This window comes from Ictalurus punctatus, chromosome 21, assembly GCF_001660625.3.
Source record: "Ictalurus punctatus breed USDA103 chromosome 21, Coco_2.0, whole genome shotgun sequence".
Taxonomy (NCBI): Eukaryota; Metazoa; Chordata; class Actinopteri; order Siluriformes; family Ictaluridae; genus Ictalurus; species Ictalurus punctatus.
In genome coordinates this window covers 7,866,762-7,886,264 of record NC_030436.2, presented here as the reverse complement: position 1 = coordinate 7,886,264, position 19,503 = coordinate 7,866,762, and the positions used below count along the sequence as shown (strand labels likewise).

Below are 19,503 nucleotides of genomic sequence, written 5' to 3'. Positions count from 1 at the left end.
ACACTGTTATACAAGCTGTACACTTACTACTATTGTAGCAAAGTGTAATTTCTTGTGTTGTCACATGAAAAGATATAATCAAATATTTACAAAAATGTGAGCGGTGTACTCACTTTTTTTTATTATTCATTTATCTTTGTTTTCATTAACAGAAGCTATAACGACTCTACTGCTGTACAGTCAAATTAAGTATATGGGTTTAAAAGAAGTGACGAAGTTGTCGTGCATTGAAAACGGAGCACAGCGACATCTGGTGGTATACAGTCATTACAGCAGTCATACATTCGAGTCTGCGAACCAACTTGTTGATTTCATTGTTTTAATCCATTATGTGCATGGAAACGTTCTGTATTCACTGTTATAAATATAAAGTTGAATAAATTACAAGCAGAATAATAGTATAATTACTGACAACTGTTCCAAGTGAAAGGAAAACGTGAGTGAAGAGTATTTTATCATTAAGCGTTTTGGGTCTGTCTACAGTCTGTGACCAAGCTTCTCACTTTGCCTTTAATTTCCCACTCTGCCAGTCAAGTGTCCTTGGCCTCAGCTGAGTGAGTTGCTTTGTGAGTTTGGGGAAACCATTTTTTTTCACCATCTGTGATTAAGTGGCACCTTAGCCTAGTAAGCATCCATGTTCAAGTTAGTCCACATGTCAGCTGTTAGGGAAGGTTTCAGCCGTCAGCTTATCTCAGCAACAGCCTCCACGTTGGCGGTCTAATTTCCGTTCCATCATTGTCCTCAAGGCCTTCCTACAAGGAATGATCTATATGGTGTCTAGTTTCTAGAAGCTTTCATTTTTCAATCACTGACAGCAGCTGGGCATCCATTAAGATCAGCAAGCACTCATCCCGCTGTTGTGTTTTGGACACTGTAAAACAATCAGGTGAAAATTTAATCCATCAATGGTATGAATAATAATAAGAATTAACAAGGGACACAGAAAAATGTAAATAAAACATCTGAAAGGGAGGTTAATTTGGTCAAATATTAAGTAGTTGAAAGTAAAATTTCAACATAAGGTGAAATGGTCAAAGAGGTATGGCAAATTTAAAAAAAGAATTGTTCAAGATTATTTTAAAAGGCATGTTGGGTATAGTGTCAGCAGATCAGAAGGAACAGGACAAAACATGTTGTTGGATAAAGTATCGAATAATTATTAAGATAATGAAATAAAATAAATACCAGGAGTAGACCTTGATGATCATCATTAGGGTGTGGTGCAGCAGCACTTTGATCTTTGGCATGAGATGTTATTGTTGTACACCAATTTTTTTGAGGACACAACTGACACAGAATCTTATAATAATAATAATAATAATAATAATAATAATAATAATAACACCACTGAACATAAGGACCATTTTAGGAAAAACTAATAAGTAAATAATAACACATTTACATGCCAGAATCATAATTTTCTTTATTTGGTGTTTCCACACTCTTTTGGGACATTTCCAAATGTTCCCTCCATGTTTTCCAAGCTAAAAAGTCTCTCCATAATCAGTCTCTCAGTGTCTGCCTTTATTAACCATAGTGATGGCCGCTTTTGAAACGCTTTTTTTTTTTCTGTTCGGAGCGTATATCAAATTGGGCAAGTCACGTGGTTTCAGCAAACCCTTCGTTACGTCATTACTGTTTCGAAACGTTGGAAACCAGTGTCTACTATTGTTTTAACTGATTTCGGGTCGGTTTTATTATGTATGTCAGTGTCATCATGCTCCTTCTCCTGAGTCATAACATTTACCCTTTCATCTTGCTAGTGTTTATAGGCAGCTTTTAATAACAAGCACAGGTGTGTATAATTAAAAAGGTTCAGTAATATTAATTGCGTGTAAATGGTCTGATTAGCAAAGACCCTAAATAAAACACAGAATACAAGCACTCATACTCAGTGGTATTTCATGATTTGTAAATTACATTGAAAACATTACACTGTTGTGAAGATATTTGTAATTGTTTTGTAAAAGGTGTTATTATTTTAGGGCCTAGGTCTTGTTGCTTTTACACTGTTTTGACTAGCAGGTGTCGCCAGAGAGTGGTGTTTCGGACGCTTCGAAACAGTGAATCATTTGGTTCAACTGATTCGAAGTTTTGAAAAGATTCTTTTCTCCCATCACTAATTAATCACACCAGTTTTATTCACACACCTTTTATAGATTGCAGGACAGCGCCAAATCTTTCCAAACACCTCTTCCGGGGTTTCAGTGACGTTTAATGCGTTAGACGTCATCAGTCACGTGGTGATGTAATTTCACACAAATTTCAAAGCTCTGAAACGCTGGGTGTCGTTGTACAGAGACGAGGTGTTACCCCTGTTGGAGACAAAACAGTGGTTAGTAGTGTCTGAAAACCAGATGATAATGTTGGGGTTAGTTTGTGGTCGTTATTTATCAGGGTTGTTCCAGAAACAAATCATTTGTTTTCGCGCACTAAAAAAGACTTGTAGCCAAAACGGTAAGGGCTTTGACTTTTCAGTATTTATTTATTTATTATTACATTTTATGTACTACACCTGAAATGTTGAGGTTTCATAGTTGTTATTTTGTTTTTTGTTTTTTGTCTTGGAATGCTTTTTAATTGAGTTTAATCTTATAAACCTGCATAAGGACATTCTACTGATTTTATTTAAACAAGATATGAATGCCTCTTGGCTTCTTTTTATAGTCTTTCCATGTGCACATCTATTAAATCTGTATAAAATGAAACTCTAATCTGGACAAACTCTTAGCACCTTTTATGTGATTCTGAATTAAGCAATACATGAATGCATGTGGCATTAAGCAGTTAAACAGTAATGTAACATTCACATAAGATGAATTCAGGTATATTGGGACATCAGGTAAGCTGAGAGTTAAAACGTAGCAGCTTTTACTTTCTGGCCTGAAAAGAAAAAAGTCAGAAACCGTTACTGTAACCCTTGGAGTGGTATGGAAGTCTTGAACCTTGAATGTCGTTACTGTTATTATCTCGACTTAGTATCTTGTTATTGTTACTTAGTAACTCGTTATGCTACTTTAGTCGTAATAACGAGATAATATATTGAAACAATGAGCTTGTAAGATAGTAAGTCAAAATAATGGCCTAGCACCTGAAGAAAAATGTTCACACCTAGCAATTCAAGGCTGGAACGACCTGATAGAAATAACAGTAATTCATGTGAGATCATATAAGGGAGTGTGGTCATAATTAAACCAGGAGCTGACCCCAAAGAACTTAAAGAAAAATAGACTACTGTAATAAAATAAGCTTAAAGTTCCTATTAATCCGATGTTTATAACTTGGTCATTTTCAGGATGTCCCAAATAACTGTTCAATAAATTGCGATGATGTAGCATGTTCATATAAATTCAGAGATTTATGTCAATTTATGTCATTTATGAATTTGGAAAATTTATTGAAGATTTTACAAACCCTGTAATTGTTACCGCTGTGTAAAATATATATATATATATATATATATATATATATATATATATATATATATATAGTTATAGACTGTTACTAAGACCAACATTTAGATATTTAACCAGTTTTACTTAGTCTGCTCTTTTCATACCATAGCCTATAGGGCTTGGCGATATGTTGATATAATATCAATATAAATGTTTATGTGGCACACTTTTCTGGGATATCGTTGGTATGATGTATTGTTTAAAAATGTTTTTAATCATTGCAAATTAAATAGTACTGAATTGATAATGTTGATTTGATGTAATAAATACTTAATCGTCTTTGTAGGCATTAAAAAAAGTATCTTTAAAGTCAGTTTAATGTTTTTATTTTATTTTACTACTGTTTTGTGGACAGTTTGTTAGCTAAATTATATATCATGATGCGCATCCTGTATCGCAGAAATGTCCTCAAGTATCATATGATATTTTTGTCATATCGCCCAGTCCTAATAGCCTATAAGAATAAGGTGGTGATGAATTTGGAGATACTACCTGAGGAAACATTGTTTCATGTGCCACCACACCACCCATGTTTATTGTACTTTTCAGGATTAATTCTAAATTATGTTTTACATTTCTTAATTTGAGCTGGCTCAAACATAGATCATTATTCAGGGTTTGAACCTAAAATATTGACTGAAATGTTAACCTGTAAGTGTTTAGGACTTGAACTGAACTGCTCAGAAGGAGCAGCTGTGGTAACAAAGGATCCGCCAGTGAGTTAAACCGGTTTTTCAACTTGTTTGACTCACCAATGCAGGCCAAACCTCCCTCCACCTCCTCAAATGTCTCCATTCACTCCTCCAAGATGGCTGTCCCCACCCCCACCATATCCCCATATCACTTCAGTCATCAAAATCATGACCAGCCAGGTGAGAAGACAGCTCACTAAGACCCGGATTGACAAGGCCAAAGGACCTGACATCAACCTGAGGGTACTTAAAGTGTGTGCGGAGAAGCTGGCAGGAGCATTTCTGCATCTTTTTGACCTCTCCTTGAGGCTGAAACAGGTGCCTAAGTTCTGGAAGACACCCTGCATAGTGTCCATACCCAAGAAAAGACTTCCTAGCGCTATCAACGACTTCAGGCCTGTGGCCTTCACGTCACATGTAATGAAGACCCTTGAGAGGCTGGTTCTGCAGCAGTTCTTGGACGACTCCTCCGTTGTCACCTGTATCACAGATGATAAAAGAGAAGGAGTACATAGACCTTATCGAAAGCTTCATAGGATGATGGTACAATAACCATCTTCAGCTCGATATCGGGAAATCAAAGCGCTGGTGGTAGACTTGCGGTACAGCAAGATCTGATCTTATCTAAACTGAGATTCTGAATTTTGAGTGTGTATCACTCACACCGAAATATTGACTTTGAAGCTTTTAGTGCTCAAACTAAGGGTTTGACATTTTAATGTTTGGTTGATTTTTTTTTTTTGATTTTTTTTTTTTAAATATATAAAGCTTCTTGTCTCCCCATGTTCAAGGATTTCTGTTCAGTGGTTTGCAGCATTTCGGAGAGAACATCATGACTGAGGCCTAACTGCCATTTTCCAGGAGTTGCAGACTTTTGGTCTATTTTTTTCCCAACGTACACATTTTCTACTAGCTTTTCTACTGTTTGCACTACCTTAACATTTTAAACACTTTAATCATTACAGCCAGGTTTAATCTATACACCAACTACTGTACTAATTACTAGGGATGCACCAAATGTTCGTCAACCAAAATTAAATAATAAGTGAAAAGGCCAAATAAATTTGACCGAACAATGACGTGCTTGATGACACGACCAAATAGCCTAGCAACCAGAGTGAGACATGCGAATGTCACGACCTCCACTTCCGGCAGTGAGCTCGGAGAGATGAGGGGGGCGCGCATGCACGAGCTACGTGCACGAGTGGTCAGCGAGCGCATGCTCTTCGGTTGTTGACAACCGTGACATTGTTTCCTGTGGACATGTGCTTTGTTTTGTTTCTGTTTCGGAGTATTCTGTCACGTCGTGAGACGTAAGGGAGTAGAGTACAGAAGCAGGTAAAGACATATTTATTTAAGGGCAGGCAGACAAATCCAAATCGTAATCCAAAAAACGTAGTCAAGACAGGCAAAGTGTCGGGCGATCGGCGAACAGGCATAAACGGGGCAAAGCAGGAATCAAAGTCGTGGTCACAGAAAACAGGGTCAAAACACAAAACAAGAAACATGAACTAGTACTATGGACTGGGAGCAGAAAAACCAGCGGGGACTAAATGAACTAATCTATAGTTTAAACTAAATAAATCTATCAAGGAACATAACATTAACAACATATCTAACTATACTATATCTACTATAATACTCCGCGGGGTGTACAGGGACGCGAGCGGTATATATCCCCAATATAATCAGCCGTATAGAACCATTTTTTGCACTCTTGTCAATGCACTGTTTTGTTGTAGGCTACAGAGTGTTACATTCTTTCAGCAGTCAGTTATAGGCTCAACATAGGCTATTCAAGGGGGGCTCAAAGATGAATTTTGAAATTGTAAATTTTGTAATTGATTTTTTTTCTTTGAAAAGGAAGAAAAAATAGTAAAAAGCACATTTTGACTATTTAATTTATGCAATGGTGAAAAAAATGGCAAAATAAATGGAAAAAACGTGTTCGGTATTCGGCCTTCGGCCAAGTTTTTCATTGTATTCGGCTTCGGCCAAGAATTTTCATTTCGGTGCATCCCTACTAATTACTAAACCTGTATTTAACCCTTCCTTTCCTGACAGCTCATGTTTTATTTCAAACAGCTTTTAGAATGTGTAGTTTTCTGTTCTGTGCAGGTCTGGTGAGCTGGATGGCGACATGTACACCCGCTCCATTATTAAGAGCCACACCTTGTCGTGCTTCAGTTGATGAGGTGATCGCTCTGAAGGCATATCATCTGCCACGAAACTTCCCTGTGACCATGAGAGCGCGGATGACATGTGAGGATGGACATTTGTGGCAGTCCCTCTCTCTCTACCACGCTGATAAGGATGGAGTTGTAGACTGTGAGTGATTTTTTTTTTTTAAAAACATTTTTTAAAGTGTCAATTTTTTTTCTTAAACTTACATTTTCATCTATAACAGTGACAAAAGACTCCTCTGTCGGTGGTTCATATGTTGGTTGTGAACCGATGGGCCTCTTTTGGAGTCTTCAGCCTGCACCTGGTGGAAAACAAGGTCTGAGGTAGGATGAAAATTTGTCATCTGGGGTTACTTCAGTTTATAAAGAATGAACCGTGAAGAAAGCTGAGCCAGTTTTTTTTAATTGTCTGATAAATAAGCTAATATCAGGAACATTTGAAGGCTAATAAGTTTTTGGGGGTTTTTTTTTGCATCCTTAAGAGTTTTGAGAACCAAAAGCTTTATACAACCCCAATTCCAAAAAAGTTTGGATGCTGTGTACAATGTAAATAAAAACAGAATGCGATGATTTGCAAATCTCATAAACCTATATGTTATTCACAATAGAACATAGAAAACATATCAAATGTTTAAACTGAGTAAATAAAATAAGGTAATTTTGAATCTGATGGCTGCAAAATGTCTCAAAAAATTTGGGACAGGGCAACAAAAGGCTGGAAAAGTAAGTGTTAGTAAAGAGAAATAGATGGAGTTTAATTGGTGACAAGGCAGTAACATGACTGGGTATAAAAAGAGTATCTTAGGAAGAAGTCTTCTTTCCTAAAACAGGTTAAAGTTGTCCATGAAATGCACCCCTGGCCATGGCCAGCCAGGTGTTTAGCCCCAGCAGCTTACTAAAGCGGCTGGACCCCTGCCTGATTGTTGGTATCGGGCCTGATGTATGCAATTTGACTAAGGAGGAATACAGATCAGAAGATTGAGTTCAAACTCAATCACTGCCAAGCAAGGCCTTTAACGCTCAACTGCTCAGATGTATAAATGAGATAAATTTAAGTGGTGCTGAATAAGGGTGTCTGCCAAATTCCATAAATTTAAATGTAAATTTCCTGAGATTTCAATAAATAAATTCAGAAATGTATGATTTATCCATTTCTGTTTCTTGCTTTAAGGTTGAGAAAGAAACATGTTGAGACTCCATACACAGTGGACGTGTCCATGCTGGAAGGCCACATTTCTCCTCTGAATTCCTGTAAAGATAAGCAGAGTAACGGAGAGCATGAGCTGGCTACTGTCTCACTTCAGCGCTGGTACATGGTGCCTGGCGTGAGGAGGATTGAAATACGGCAAAATGGAGTTGTGGGGACTCTATTCCTCCCTCCAGGTTAGTTTGACAATTGTAGACACACAGGCCATGCCTCCTGAATTCAGACTGACAGGCACAAAAATCACACCCCTTCTCCAAGACTTAAGTACAACTCTGGATAAAAAAACATTCACTCATTCATTGGAACCAACTGCCAAAGATATGACACTTTTTTAATTGAGAGTGACACCAAGAGAGGCCGCACCTCCTTCACTGCAACTGACGGCCACAAAGGTCACGTCTTCTGTTGGACCTACATCCACAAAGGCCACAGCTTTCTTCATTGGGAGTGGAACTGTGTCTGAAATTTCAAACAGCTCCCTATACCCTACAAACGCCAAAGTGCAGTCTGGGTGCTTGGTATACCCTAGGCCATATTGTATGTATTCTATCCTACTGCAGTGCATTGTGGGGTTTAGGAGTGACCTAGATATTCTACTCTACACTTCCAAACACGATTATAGAATGGCAAAACTCCCTAGCTAGTTCTCTGTATAGTGAATAGGGTGTGGAACAGACTCCTAGATTTTATCTCACTATAGAAACATAAAATAACACTATTGGCGATATACCATAATGAATAGAATGTTTGTGATGCCTTAAAAGATGTTCCACTACTTTTCTTCCAGGTCCAGGTCCGTTTCCAGCAGTTTTAGATCTGTGGGGTTTGGCTCGAGGCCTAGTGGAGTATCGGGCTGCTCTGTTTGCCTCACACGGTCTGGCCTCAATGACTTTAGCCTACTTCGGTCATGAAAATCTTCCTGGACCCCCAAAACGCATCAATGTGGGGGACTCCTACTTCAAGGTAAGATTATTCTTACCTTCCAAATTCCTAATCATCCAACAAAAAATTGCATGCTGTGGCCATAAAACTGGCTGTATTAAAGCAGCCAAATCTATTTTTTTCCCACTTATACTGTACATTAGTGCAATTATAATAGTGGTATGTGCAGGGCATACCCATTTCTGCCTCTTCCACAGGAATTCAAACCAAATGTGCTGTGTGTGCCCTAGGCAGCGTGGCAGGTTCTGTGTGATCATCCACAGGTGTGTGAGGACCGCATTGCCATCAGTGGGATTTCATTTGGGGTTTTCATAGCTCTACGGATCGCCACGTCCCTTCCCGTTAATGTAAGACTTTAGACACTAAACAACTAATTACATCCCTGCACTTCTGTAATAACAGTTTTGACATGTTACATGACAATAGTAATAATACTATTGTACAAAAATATACAACGTTAGCACTTGGAGACAGCTTTACCTAGCGTTTACGCACAAGTCTGTATTCTAGGAATCTATGTAATCACTAAATTCACTAGGCAGATTCTGATATATAGATGTTTTTGCAGGACATTTTATAATGAGGACGCTTTGATATTGATTTTCCCCTGCTTGCAATTTTCCATTTTAAAGTTACGATAAACAATTTATTCGTCCTGAACTGCCTAAAACAAATACAGGAAATGAGCATTTCTACCATTTCAGGTTTAAGGAGAGTAGGGGAGGCCATAACAATATCAGCTTTGCAGTTCAGAACTTGCTGGAAGCAGTACTTGAAAAAATGCAGTAATGTGCAGTTAAAGTATGTTTTGTTTTATTTTTTTAAATAAACATAACATACATTTGTTTATATGATTTACAATAATGACAATTTCAGTGTTATTTGAACATATGCTTTGTTTATTAATAAGAAATTATCTATAACATTAACTGTAAAGTGTTGGGGGGGGTATTTTTGAGTGTTCACATTTACTAGCGTACTCCAAGGTTCAATTGCGTAGTTGCTACACAATTTGTAAAGGTTTGCAGGTCTGATAATATAATGAGAAAACGTGACTGCATATTGTGACCATGTAATATCATATAGGGATGATTTTAAAATCTGTAACAAACAAATTTGTTTTCCTTCCATAACCTTGTCCAGCCAAAGTGTGTGGTTTGCATCAATGGACCGTTCTGCAGCATCAACAAATTATTTACTGATGATGGAGAGAATATTGATGGGTGAGTAAGAGTTGCAACTGTTACAAGGTGATATGTTCTAGTACGGGTGCTACTCCAGGATTTGACAGTATGGGAAGGGTTTTGGAAAGTTCCCATTGGCACTAAACCACATTTGGTGTGCAGTATGTATTTGAGCATGAGGAAAAACTTCAGAACAGAGGACTTTGTGTTTTGCAGTTTGAGTAACTTTTTTTTTGTCTTATTAAAATTAAGAGAAATAAAAAGAGGCTGTTTTTAGCTCCTATAATGTAAAAGGTTAACCGGAACTAACTTGTTTTGTGAAAGTTATACGCCAAATAAAATGTAACTGTACTCTGACAACTTGAGTATGATGTGGTGTTCTTAATTAAATAAAAATTGTTATTGTTGTTAAACTGCTGTGGTATAAAAGAGTAAGACACATCAGGACATGCTGTTATAGGAAAATAATCAACTTCACGTCGCATCAGGCCGCATCGCACCAGCCTTTGATTGATTGATTCATTGATTGATTTTCTGTCATTTTTATTGTAATAAATGAAATTGTGGAATTTTCTGCAAATTTTGAAATTGCATTAAATTTGGCAAGGACACATATTGACTCAAGCTTTTAGGACAAAAATTGACATAACACTAAAAACCGCATAGCTGAGATATTAGAAATTAGACGGGATGATCATAAAGTGCCTTATAAGTGAAGGTATTAAATGTCAAACTATGTCAGACAGACAGATTGAGAAGTAAACTACACTACACCATCAGGGGGAATCCATCCCTATCCATCCATTTTCTATACAGCTTTTTCTGGTCGCGGGGGACATTTTATTTTACTATTTAGGCATCAAAAATGTGCTACATTCAGGGCCATTGCAAGAGGGGTGAAAGGTGGTGACTAAATCCAGTTGTTACGCTATATAAGCATACCAATATACTCTGAATAATTATATTTGTCTGTATTTCAGCTTGTATACCTGAGAGTTTAATGAAAACCACAAAAACATGCAGAAAACCACAAAAGCATGCAATTTTGTGAAAGAAGTTTTTCAAATATCTCCTCTCCCCTCCCTAAATATGGTTTAGTCTGATGATTACAAATCTATTGGTTCCCTCTGCTGTTGGTCACTGACTGAGCTGAAATAATTAATGAGTCCCACCCCAGCTATTGAACATCACCAGAGTTGAGGCTACTCTGAGAACAGTCAAAGTCATGAAAAAAAGGAGAGGGGGGCCAGGGGAACTGCTGGATCTCAGTCTATCAAGACCTTCTTGAACAAGACCAGTTAGTCCACTGTATATATGTCAATGTGATGGGATGCTGTGGCCTGATCATTTCATTGCCCGATTTAGGATATTATCTTCATCAAAAATGAAGACAATGAGTAATTTGTTTCAAGTAACAATGGTTCCGTGTTTAAGAAGTTATTACAACAATATTACCATGTTCTGTTACAATAGCCTGTGTCAAAGTGATGTGATATATTAAACTTTTAAAATAATATGTAGATGTGGGCCTCCATATCCATATCTTAGACTGTATATGATATGGGCGGAGGGCGGTGGGGCCCACATCAATATTTTTTTTAGAGTGCCCAGAGCTCCCTAGCTACAGCTCTGGCTACGTTAGCATGACTAATGAAGCAACATATACAGAATGCTTTTTCATATACATATACAGAATAATTTTTGTTGTTTTATTGTTGTTTTCTCTCTCTCTAAGCAGACAGAATTAGTTCCTTATTTAGCGTTTAATGAGAAAAATGTGCGGAAACAGTTATTCATATTTTATCATCTTTCCAGAGAGCAAAAACACTGGAGCATTAATGATCAAGGCTACGTGAGTTTCAAGGACATCTCTTTACCTCGTAATGTTCCACCTGAAAACGTTATTCAGGTAAATGAGCACAAGTAAACTGTATTAAAGGTTTTGTCATTATTTCTCTCTTACTATATTATTAGTTCACTAAGAATTTTCATTTTACATTTGTTATATGTAAAATCAAATGTGATCTATATTATTATGATCCACCATTAATCCAAACATGTCTTCATCATGTGCAGTAAAGGGGACATTAGACATTTTATTTTTAACTAAACTATCCCTTAAGGTGCTATTGATTATTAATACAAGATTTTGCAATTCATTGACTCTCCACACATAGCTTTATATGTTTGGCAGAATTTAAAGTCAGATTTGAATGCTGCTCCCAAACAAATATCTACATGTTCGAATGTGACATGATTGTTGCTGTGGTGATGCTGAAACACTGTATTTGTCATCAACAGATTGAGAAGGTGCGCTGCCCTCTGCTGTTCATCGTTGGAGAGGAAGATTTATGCTGTCCATCTACTGAGAACGCAGATGAGGTGAGGAAAACATCAGACACCCTCAGAATTGGTTTCAGTGACAGTTTAAATTGTAGAGGAATAACGTTTTGAAGATAGGAAAGTTGAAAGTCAGTGAGACTACAGGTGAAGCTTTGTAACCAGGTTGCATAATAGTGTGTCATTAGGTTCAGAAAGCTGATCTAACTAATATGGATAAGGAAAATTATTAATAAATTATTCATTATTATTAGTTAGTAATACTAATGTAGATGACTAAATGTGTTTTTAATTGAGGTTTTTACTTTATAAACCCCCATTTTTCCTTCATAAAGAATATTTATTTTACTTGCACATTTACAACATAGCTATGTCAAATGTAAGCCTATAATAAGTAGAACTTGAAGAACTCTTTAAGAGTACAGAGAAAATCTCAGTAATGTATCCCATTCAATTCTGTGCAGTAACTCTGATGCAGAATGAGCAGGAAAGACCAGCATAGCAGGAAATAAATCTTAGTCATGACTCTCACATTGTTTCAAAAACATTTATCGGATTTGTGATGACAGATCGAAAGACGCCTGCACACAGCAGGTAAATCTCACCTGTTTACTGGGGTGTCGTACCCTGGAGCTGGTCACCTGATCGAGCCACCATACACACCGACTAGCCACACCTCCGTCTGGGCCAGTCAACCCAATCAATGTCAGTGTGCTTTTAATTCTTTAATTACATCCATACTATGGATGGTTACATACTAACCCTAACCCTACATCCATGCCATTTTGTACATTTAGCTCATTTTATTGTTTGTGTTATTCAGCTATGATTCAGTGGGGAGGAAACCTGAAGCAACACGCAGCCGCTCAGGAGGACTCATGGCAGCGCATCCTGAGGTTTCTGGAAAGTAATCTAAGAGGGGAGGACACAGATTAGTTCTGAACACACCATTTTTGCTTGTTCCTTAATTGTGTCCTATTGCTCAACTCAAGAGCTGGTCCTTTATCAGCTGGAATGAAATACATAAGATGATCATAAGATAAGGGTAGAGTCGACATCAAGGCATGGACATCTGGACTAAATTTTTTTTTTTGTATGTAGTCAAGATTCTCATGATCAAGGCAATCATGATCCTGTTTTTAAGTCAAGTCACCCTCTCTTTCCCCACCCTTGGATTCATGTACTCCATGTATCCACCAATACTATTAGCTCTTTTAATTCAGTCCATGTTTAAGTGTTACCATTTATACCACCAACAAATCAAACTTTCTTCATATCAATGACTGGTGTAAGAAATGAGTGTTGCCAGACTGGTGTGATTGTTTCCAATCCAAATCCTTTCAGAGACATGATCTGGCAACCCCAGTAGACATAAGTGTTTGTTTTTGTTTGTTTGTATGTTTCCCTCCTACCAGCCAGTTTTCCAATATCATGCAACAGAGAATCCAGAGAAGGTTAAGGCTAACATGGGCTATCCACCTGTTCTGACATATATGAGCTCATGGACATGAGCTCGTAGATGCACGTATTACTACTGTCACTGTGATTGACAGGGGAGAGACACTACGCCGATTTTGCTCCCTTGGCTGCAGTATTGTCAGGTTTGACGTCCCGATCTCCTGACAATGGGGCGAACACTTCTGTTGCACCAGTCGGGTGCCCCATGTGGCTCGCTCTTAATACAACATGAAATAAACACAACAGAACCAAGTGAACAATTCATGCAATACAAATCTGAATTTCACAGAAAGTACAGAGTTTATAATGGTGTTTATTTTTATAGAGTTGTTTATTTTAATGATTCTGCTCAGTCATGAACAGACCGTGACACGCTGACGTCACCATGGCGATGAGAGGAATGAACTCCTGGAAGTCGATCTCTCTATCTCCGTTCTGATCCAGATCAGAAAATAGCAAGTCAAGGGTATCCTTGTCCCGAATTTTCTGTGGAGCAGGTAATAAGCACGGCCATTATCATCATCATGATGTATTGTCGTTATGGCCAGGCATTTTATCATTTTAATAACTTGATGTAAAAAGTGACAAATTATTTAATTAGTTAATTACTTAATTTAAACTAGATGGTATACTGTTGCTAGAAACAATGCATATATTTTGTATTCCTTCACTGTGGATTAAATAAAATTTTGTTCTGAAAATAGTGTCATATTTTTGGTTTTGTCATCTTTTTTAAAATATATATTTAGGGTGTGTACTTGAACATACTTAACTTTCCTGAGAAAGCTCAGTCCGAGACCGATTGCCTCATACTTTGCTTGCATAATTTGATAATAAAATCTGTGTCCATAAACCGCAAAAGGAAAATTCCACTGATTTGAATTACAATAGAGTCACTCCTTTCACACCCAGTCCACAGATTCATAACATCATCGTAAGACTGATCTCAAACACTCACCAACACAAACTGGCTCATCTCATTGTTAATAAGATCCTTCAGGTCTGCCTTTTTCAGCTTACACTTGTGTCCGGAGTACTTGTGGAAGATCTGCACGATGGTTAACATTGCCTTCTCAAGCTCTGATGACATTGTTCTGAAACAGACCAAAAAGAAAAGGTCTTATTATAATTATATGCAGTACTTCATTCATGCAGTGCTTTCATATACTGTCATAATCAGTTATAGAATGATATAATACCACATAGTCATTCATCTTTAAGATTAAAAATGGTTCAAATGATCTGAGCTACTATACATCATGCAATCCCTTCTTAGCAATACTCTTACACTAGAATTTTGTTGTATTATTAATATAATTATTAATATTACCTTAAGGAGAATGTCTGTCCGTGTTTTCGCTCAGAGTATAAAACGTCCGTCCCTGATGCATACACCACTCCTTGTGAAAATGACGACTTGACAGAGATGGAGTTGAGTGTATGAGTCCATATTGATTTTTCATCCTTGAAAGGCCAACATGTGAGTGATAATAGCAGAATAGAGTCTAGTGGGTAGAGAATGGAAAGCTGTTTGGAGAAATAGATACCATTAAAAGTCATTAATGCAGAAGTTGTACTGCCTGCCTGATTTGTTTCACATTTTACTCATCAGGCTAAACAACAGAATTCTCGAAACTAGTCACAGTTTGACACTGAAGATGAAAAAGGCATAAATGATCACGCATGACTATAGTCAATACAAATTCCTCGATGCACAACTCCTTATTTTCCTCAAAATAAACTTTTTTTTTTTATCCATTATCAGTAATTATCTTGTTTTTCTTTTAAGTGCACTGAGCATGGATTGCATGCATTTCCATTTTTCAGGTAGAAGTTCAACCATCATGTTGAAATCTCTCGATATTGATTCCTAAAGTTTTACTTCCTGAAACATAGTGTTCCATAGCCCATATTACACATTTCCTTAGCTGACATAATGATTCGTGCTGAAAGATTCACATAGATGTTTTTGGGATTCAGTTGGTTACTGATGTTTTTCAGCTGATTTCAATTTAAATAGCTTTAATAGCTTTGTGTCAGGTATGAAAACATAAGCATAAACTCATGCAACATTCTGGGACAAAATAAAAACAGCATGTTTATAACAAGTCTATCAATAACCTGGTTCCCAGAAAGATCATGGAAGACTTGAGTCATTGCTAGTGGGATACCATGATCTTCACATTAGAATACTGTTCCAAATGACTAGTAATTCCTTTAGAAAGATGTAGTAACACTTAAGTCATTATTAGTGGGCTAGCATGATTCTTACAATAGTTATTAATGAAAACCTAATCCTAAAGTATAGAATCTTCTAACTATGAGATAGAAGACTTAAATAGAACCATATATTTCTGTGAGGTATGTTTAATAAATAAATAAATCACTGTATAGGTTACAATTTGTCTGGCATTTTGTGTATGGCTGATGACTTAAAATGTTCCAGTAGTCCCCATGACTCTGTAGTGATTCAGTGAGATATGTGGACCTAAGCTGCTTCTCTTTATATAAGAATTAATAATAATGTGGGAAAATTATTACAAATAAGGGTGAAGAATTATTGAAGCCATACCACAAGATGCAAACAACTCATCAGCAGTAAGAATCGGAAAGCCAAATTTGAATTTGCAAAGAAATACAGAGACGAGCCACAAAAGATCTTGAATCAAGATGAACCTCTACCAAAGTGATGAAAAGGCCAAAGTGTGGAGAAAGAAAGGATCTGCTCATGATAAAAAACATACATGGCTTGGGCTTGCATGGCTGCTTCTGGAACGGGATCACTAATCTTTATTTATGATGTAACTCATGATGGTAGCAGCGGAATTAGTTCAGACGTTTACAGGAAACCTTTGTCTGCCTCTTCACAGAGAAATACATCCAAATTAATCAGGAAGAACTACATGCAGTAAGGCAATAATTCAAAACACACTGCAAACCCAACAAAGGACTTTATCAGGGGAAAAAAGTGGGAGGTTTTAGACTGTCCAAGTCAATCACCAGACCAGAAAGAAAGAGGCTGTAGTAAAAGCCTGAAAAACCATCACAAAAGAAGAAACCAACAATCTGGTGATGTCAATGAGTAAAAGGTTTCATGCAGTTATTGCGAGCAAGGGATATGCTTTCATGGGAATAGCCCTCTCCTGGCTCAGGTCTTATTTGACTAATCATTATCAGTTTGTTGATGTAAATGGTGACTTCTCTACACATACAGTACAAAGGTAAAGCTTGATGTTCAAGAAGGTTCTGTTTTAGGCCCATTCCTTTTTTCTTTATATATGTGACCTCTGGGGAAAATGATTTTTAAACATGGTATTAGCTTCCACTGTTATGCTGATGGCACAAGCCAGATGAGAGACACCATCTAAATAAAGTTCCTTCTACTTAATTCTGAAAAGACAGAAGTATTATCTGATCAGTATCAGTTTGTAGATGTAAATGGAGACTTCTCCACACATACCTAGGTTAAATTTGGTGTTCCACAAGGTTCTGTTTTAGGCCCACTGCTTTGTACTTTATATATGCTACCTCTAGGTCAAATTATTCGTAAACATGGAATTAGCTTCCACTGTTATGCTGTGATACATGAAACACAGTTGTATGTTTCAGCGAAGCCAGAGGACAGACGTTGGAAATTAGACGTTGGATGCTAATTAACTTCCTTTTACTTAATTCTGATAAGACGGAAGTACTTGTACTAGGACCACGTATAGCTAGAAGTAAGCATTCTGATCTCATAGTAACTCTGGATGGACTTTCTGTTTCATCATGTGCAGCAGTAAAAGACCTTGGAGTAATTATTGACTCCAGTCTATCATTTGATGCTCATGTAGATAATATTACTAGGATAGCCTTCTTTCATCTCAGAAATATTTCTAGGATAAGAAATATATTGTCACTACATGATGAAGAAATATTAGTTCATGCTTTAGTCACCTCTAGACTAGATTACTGTAATGCCTTATTGTCTGGATGTTCCAGTAAGTGCATAAACAAACTCCAGTTAGTTCAGAATGCAGCTGCTAGAGTTTTAACTAGAACCAGAAGATGCGACCACATCACCCCGATCTTTTCAACACTGTATTGGCTCCCAGTGAAATCTCGCATTGGTTATAAAATACTATTATTAACCTATAAAGCACTAAACGGTCTCGCGCCACAGTATCTAAGCGACTGTTTGGTTTTCTATGATCCACCATGCCTACTTAGATCAAAAGATGCAGGCTATTTGACGGTACCTCTAATAGTGAAGGCTACAGCAGGGAGAAGAGCTTTCTCTTATAGAGCCCTACAGTTATGGAACAGTCTTCCAATTAGTGTTTGGGACTCAGACACAGTCTCAGTGTTTAAGTCTAGGCTTAAAAAGTATTTGTTTACTCAAGCCTACCCTGACTAGACTTTCTGTTACGATTAACAAGCACACTCTTAACATTCTTTTCTCTCCCTCTCTCCTTCTGTTGAGCCACACACAATTTTATGGAGATACTAGAGATCCTGATCCTTTCTGCTCTCTGGACCTGCCTGATCTGTTTCGGATGTCCTACCTCTGGATGGAGCTCTCATCTATTCCAATTCCAGATTGCTGGGACTACGGCTGCTTCTAAGGCCAAACAGACTTCATATAAAACCATATTAAACTTTTTCACACTATCCGTTGTTACCCAGATGAGAATAGGTTCCCTTCTGAGTCTGGTTCCTCTCACTCTCAAGGTTTCTTCCTCTTAACATCTTAGGGAGTTTTTCCTTTTCACCGTCTCCACCGGCTTGCTCAATTGGGAAAAATTCGCACTTTTAAAATCTGTATACCGTGTTTATATGTTTCTGTAAAGCTGCTTTGAGACAATGTCTATTGGAAAAAGCACTATACAAATAAAATTTAATTGAATTGAACATGTACGAGGCCCACATGCAGCCAGAAGTAAGCTTTCTGATTACACAGTAACTCTGTATGGCTTTTCTGTTTCATCATGTGCAGCAGTAAAAGATCTTGGTGAAATTATTGACAGTCTTTTGTTTGACGCTCATGTAGATAATATTACTAGGATAGCTTTCTTTCATCTCAGCAATATAAAAAGATAAGAAACAGAATGTCAATACACAATCCAGAAAAAATACTACTACTGACCTGCAAAGCACTCAATAGTCTCCCACTGCAGTAGCTGAGCAAACTTTTGGGCTTTTATAATCCGCCATGCCGACTTCTATCAAAAGGTGCAGGCTTTGTTGGTACCTGAAATAATGAAGGCTACAGCAGGGGTCAGAGCTTTCTCTTTCAAAGCGCCATAGTTATGGAACAGCCTTCCAATTAGTGTTCAGGACTCAGACACAGTCTCAGCAGCAGAGATTAATCTGATCACAGGAGCAGATCTAGAAAGTTTGTGGGCATATCAATTGTTGTGGTGAACTGAGATGTTTTGGATGTCTATGTAAAAGTTCTATCATACATTTATATATTTCTGTAAAGCTACTTTGTGATAATGTCCGTTGTTAAAAGCACTATACAAATAAAACTGAATTGAATTGAATAAAACAGAATTGAATTGTACTTTATTTTACTTCAGGACTTCAAGATGTTCTATACTTACAAATTATGTAAGGGTTATGAAGTTAAGAACTTCTCAAGTGGTGAAGTGGTTGTGAATCTTGGGGGGGACCTAAGACTATTTTTTGTTTCAGTCTACTTTTAGGAATTCCAAGGACTTTCAGGAGAAACATTTGTGACAAAGCTGATACTTAAATGAAACAGAAGCATGAGTTAAATATCAATGAGATCCTTCAAGCAAAGAATTTTTCCTCTGGGAAAATGTATATGTACCTACTGTACAGTAAATAAATAAACACGAGACATGTTTTATGTCTAAAAGCTGTTTGTTTGAATGAAATTGTTCATTTTTATAATGTTTTTAGGGTGTGGCATGCTTAGTACCGTAGATTTGCTTTTGAACCAAAGCGAGAAAATGAGAAACGCCACTGAACCAGGGCCGCAGACGCTCTACGCAGTGCGCATGCGTCAGAATCCCGCGCATGCGCCGTGCATTGTGG

At 37.3% G+C, this 19,503-nt stretch overlaps 2 protein-coding genes across 3 annotated transcripts; one reads left to right on the top strand and one right to left on the bottom strand.

Moving 5' to 3' along the window:
• Nucleotides 1-2,263: 2,263 nt before the first annotated feature.
• Nucleotides 2,264-12,957, top strand: LOC108280978 (acyl-coenzyme A amino acid N-acyltransferase 2). 2 transcript variants are annotated; one of them, XM_053674172.1, is made up of 11 exons: nucleotides 2,264-2,335; nucleotides 6,266-6,475; nucleotides 6,555-6,654; nucleotides 7,502-7,713; nucleotides 8,325-8,500; nucleotides 8,710-8,826; nucleotides 9,623-9,702; nucleotides 11,479-11,572; nucleotides 11,965-12,045; nucleotides 12,573-12,708; nucleotides 12,827-12,957. In XM_053674172.1, the coding sequence occupies exons 2-11, from the start codon at nucleotides 6,280-6,282 to the stop codon at nucleotides 12,937-12,939; spliced, it is 1,305 nt and encodes a 434-aa protein (XP_053530147.1). In that variant the 5' UTR covers nucleotides 2,264-2,335; nucleotides 6,266-6,279; the 3' UTR covers nucleotides 12,940-12,957. The 2 variants fall into 2 exon arrangements, with proteins under 2 accessions (XP_053530147.1, XP_017351974.1); XM_017496485.3 differs by having other exon boundaries at nucleotides 2,277-2,457.
• Nucleotides 12,958-13,196: 239 nt separating this feature from the next.
• LOC108280979 (protein S100-B) lies at nucleotides 13,197-14,950 on the bottom strand. The gene is made up of 3 exons (XM_017496486.3): nucleotides 14,792-14,950; nucleotides 14,420-14,555; nucleotides 13,197-13,947 (listed from the first exon to the last, which is right to left on the bottom strand). The coding sequence occupies exons 2-3, from the start codon at nucleotides 14,549-14,551 to the stop codon at nucleotides 13,798-13,800; spliced, it is 282 nt and encodes a 93-aa protein (XP_017351975.3). The 5' UTR covers nucleotides 14,552-14,555; nucleotides 14,792-14,950; the 3' UTR covers nucleotides 13,197-13,797.
• Nucleotides 14,951-19,503: the final 4,553 nt, after the last annotated feature.

Bases quoted from the DNA above. Each gene is read 5' to 3' on its own strand.
- LOC108280978 (XM_017496485.3), top strand. From the start codon at position 2,358: ATGATAATGTTGGGGTTAGTTTGTGGTCGTTATTTATCAGGGTTGTTC. The intron at 6,655-7,501 runs GTAGGATGAAAA...TCTTGCTTTAAG, and splicing joins GGTGGAAAACAAGGTCTGAG to GTTGAGAAAGAAACATGTTG. The intron at 9,703-11,478 runs GTGAGTAAGAGT...TCATCTTTCCAG, and splicing joins GATGGAGAGAATATTGATGG to AGAGCAAAAACACTGGAGCA.
- LOC108280979 (XM_017496486.3), bottom strand. From the start codon at position 14,551: ATGTCATCAGAGCTTGAGAAGGCAATGTTAACCATCGTGCAGATCTTC. The intron at 13,948-14,419 runs GTGAGTGTTTGA...CCTGCTCCACAG, and splicing joins AGATGAGCCAGTTTGTGTTG to AAAATTCGGGACAAGGATAC.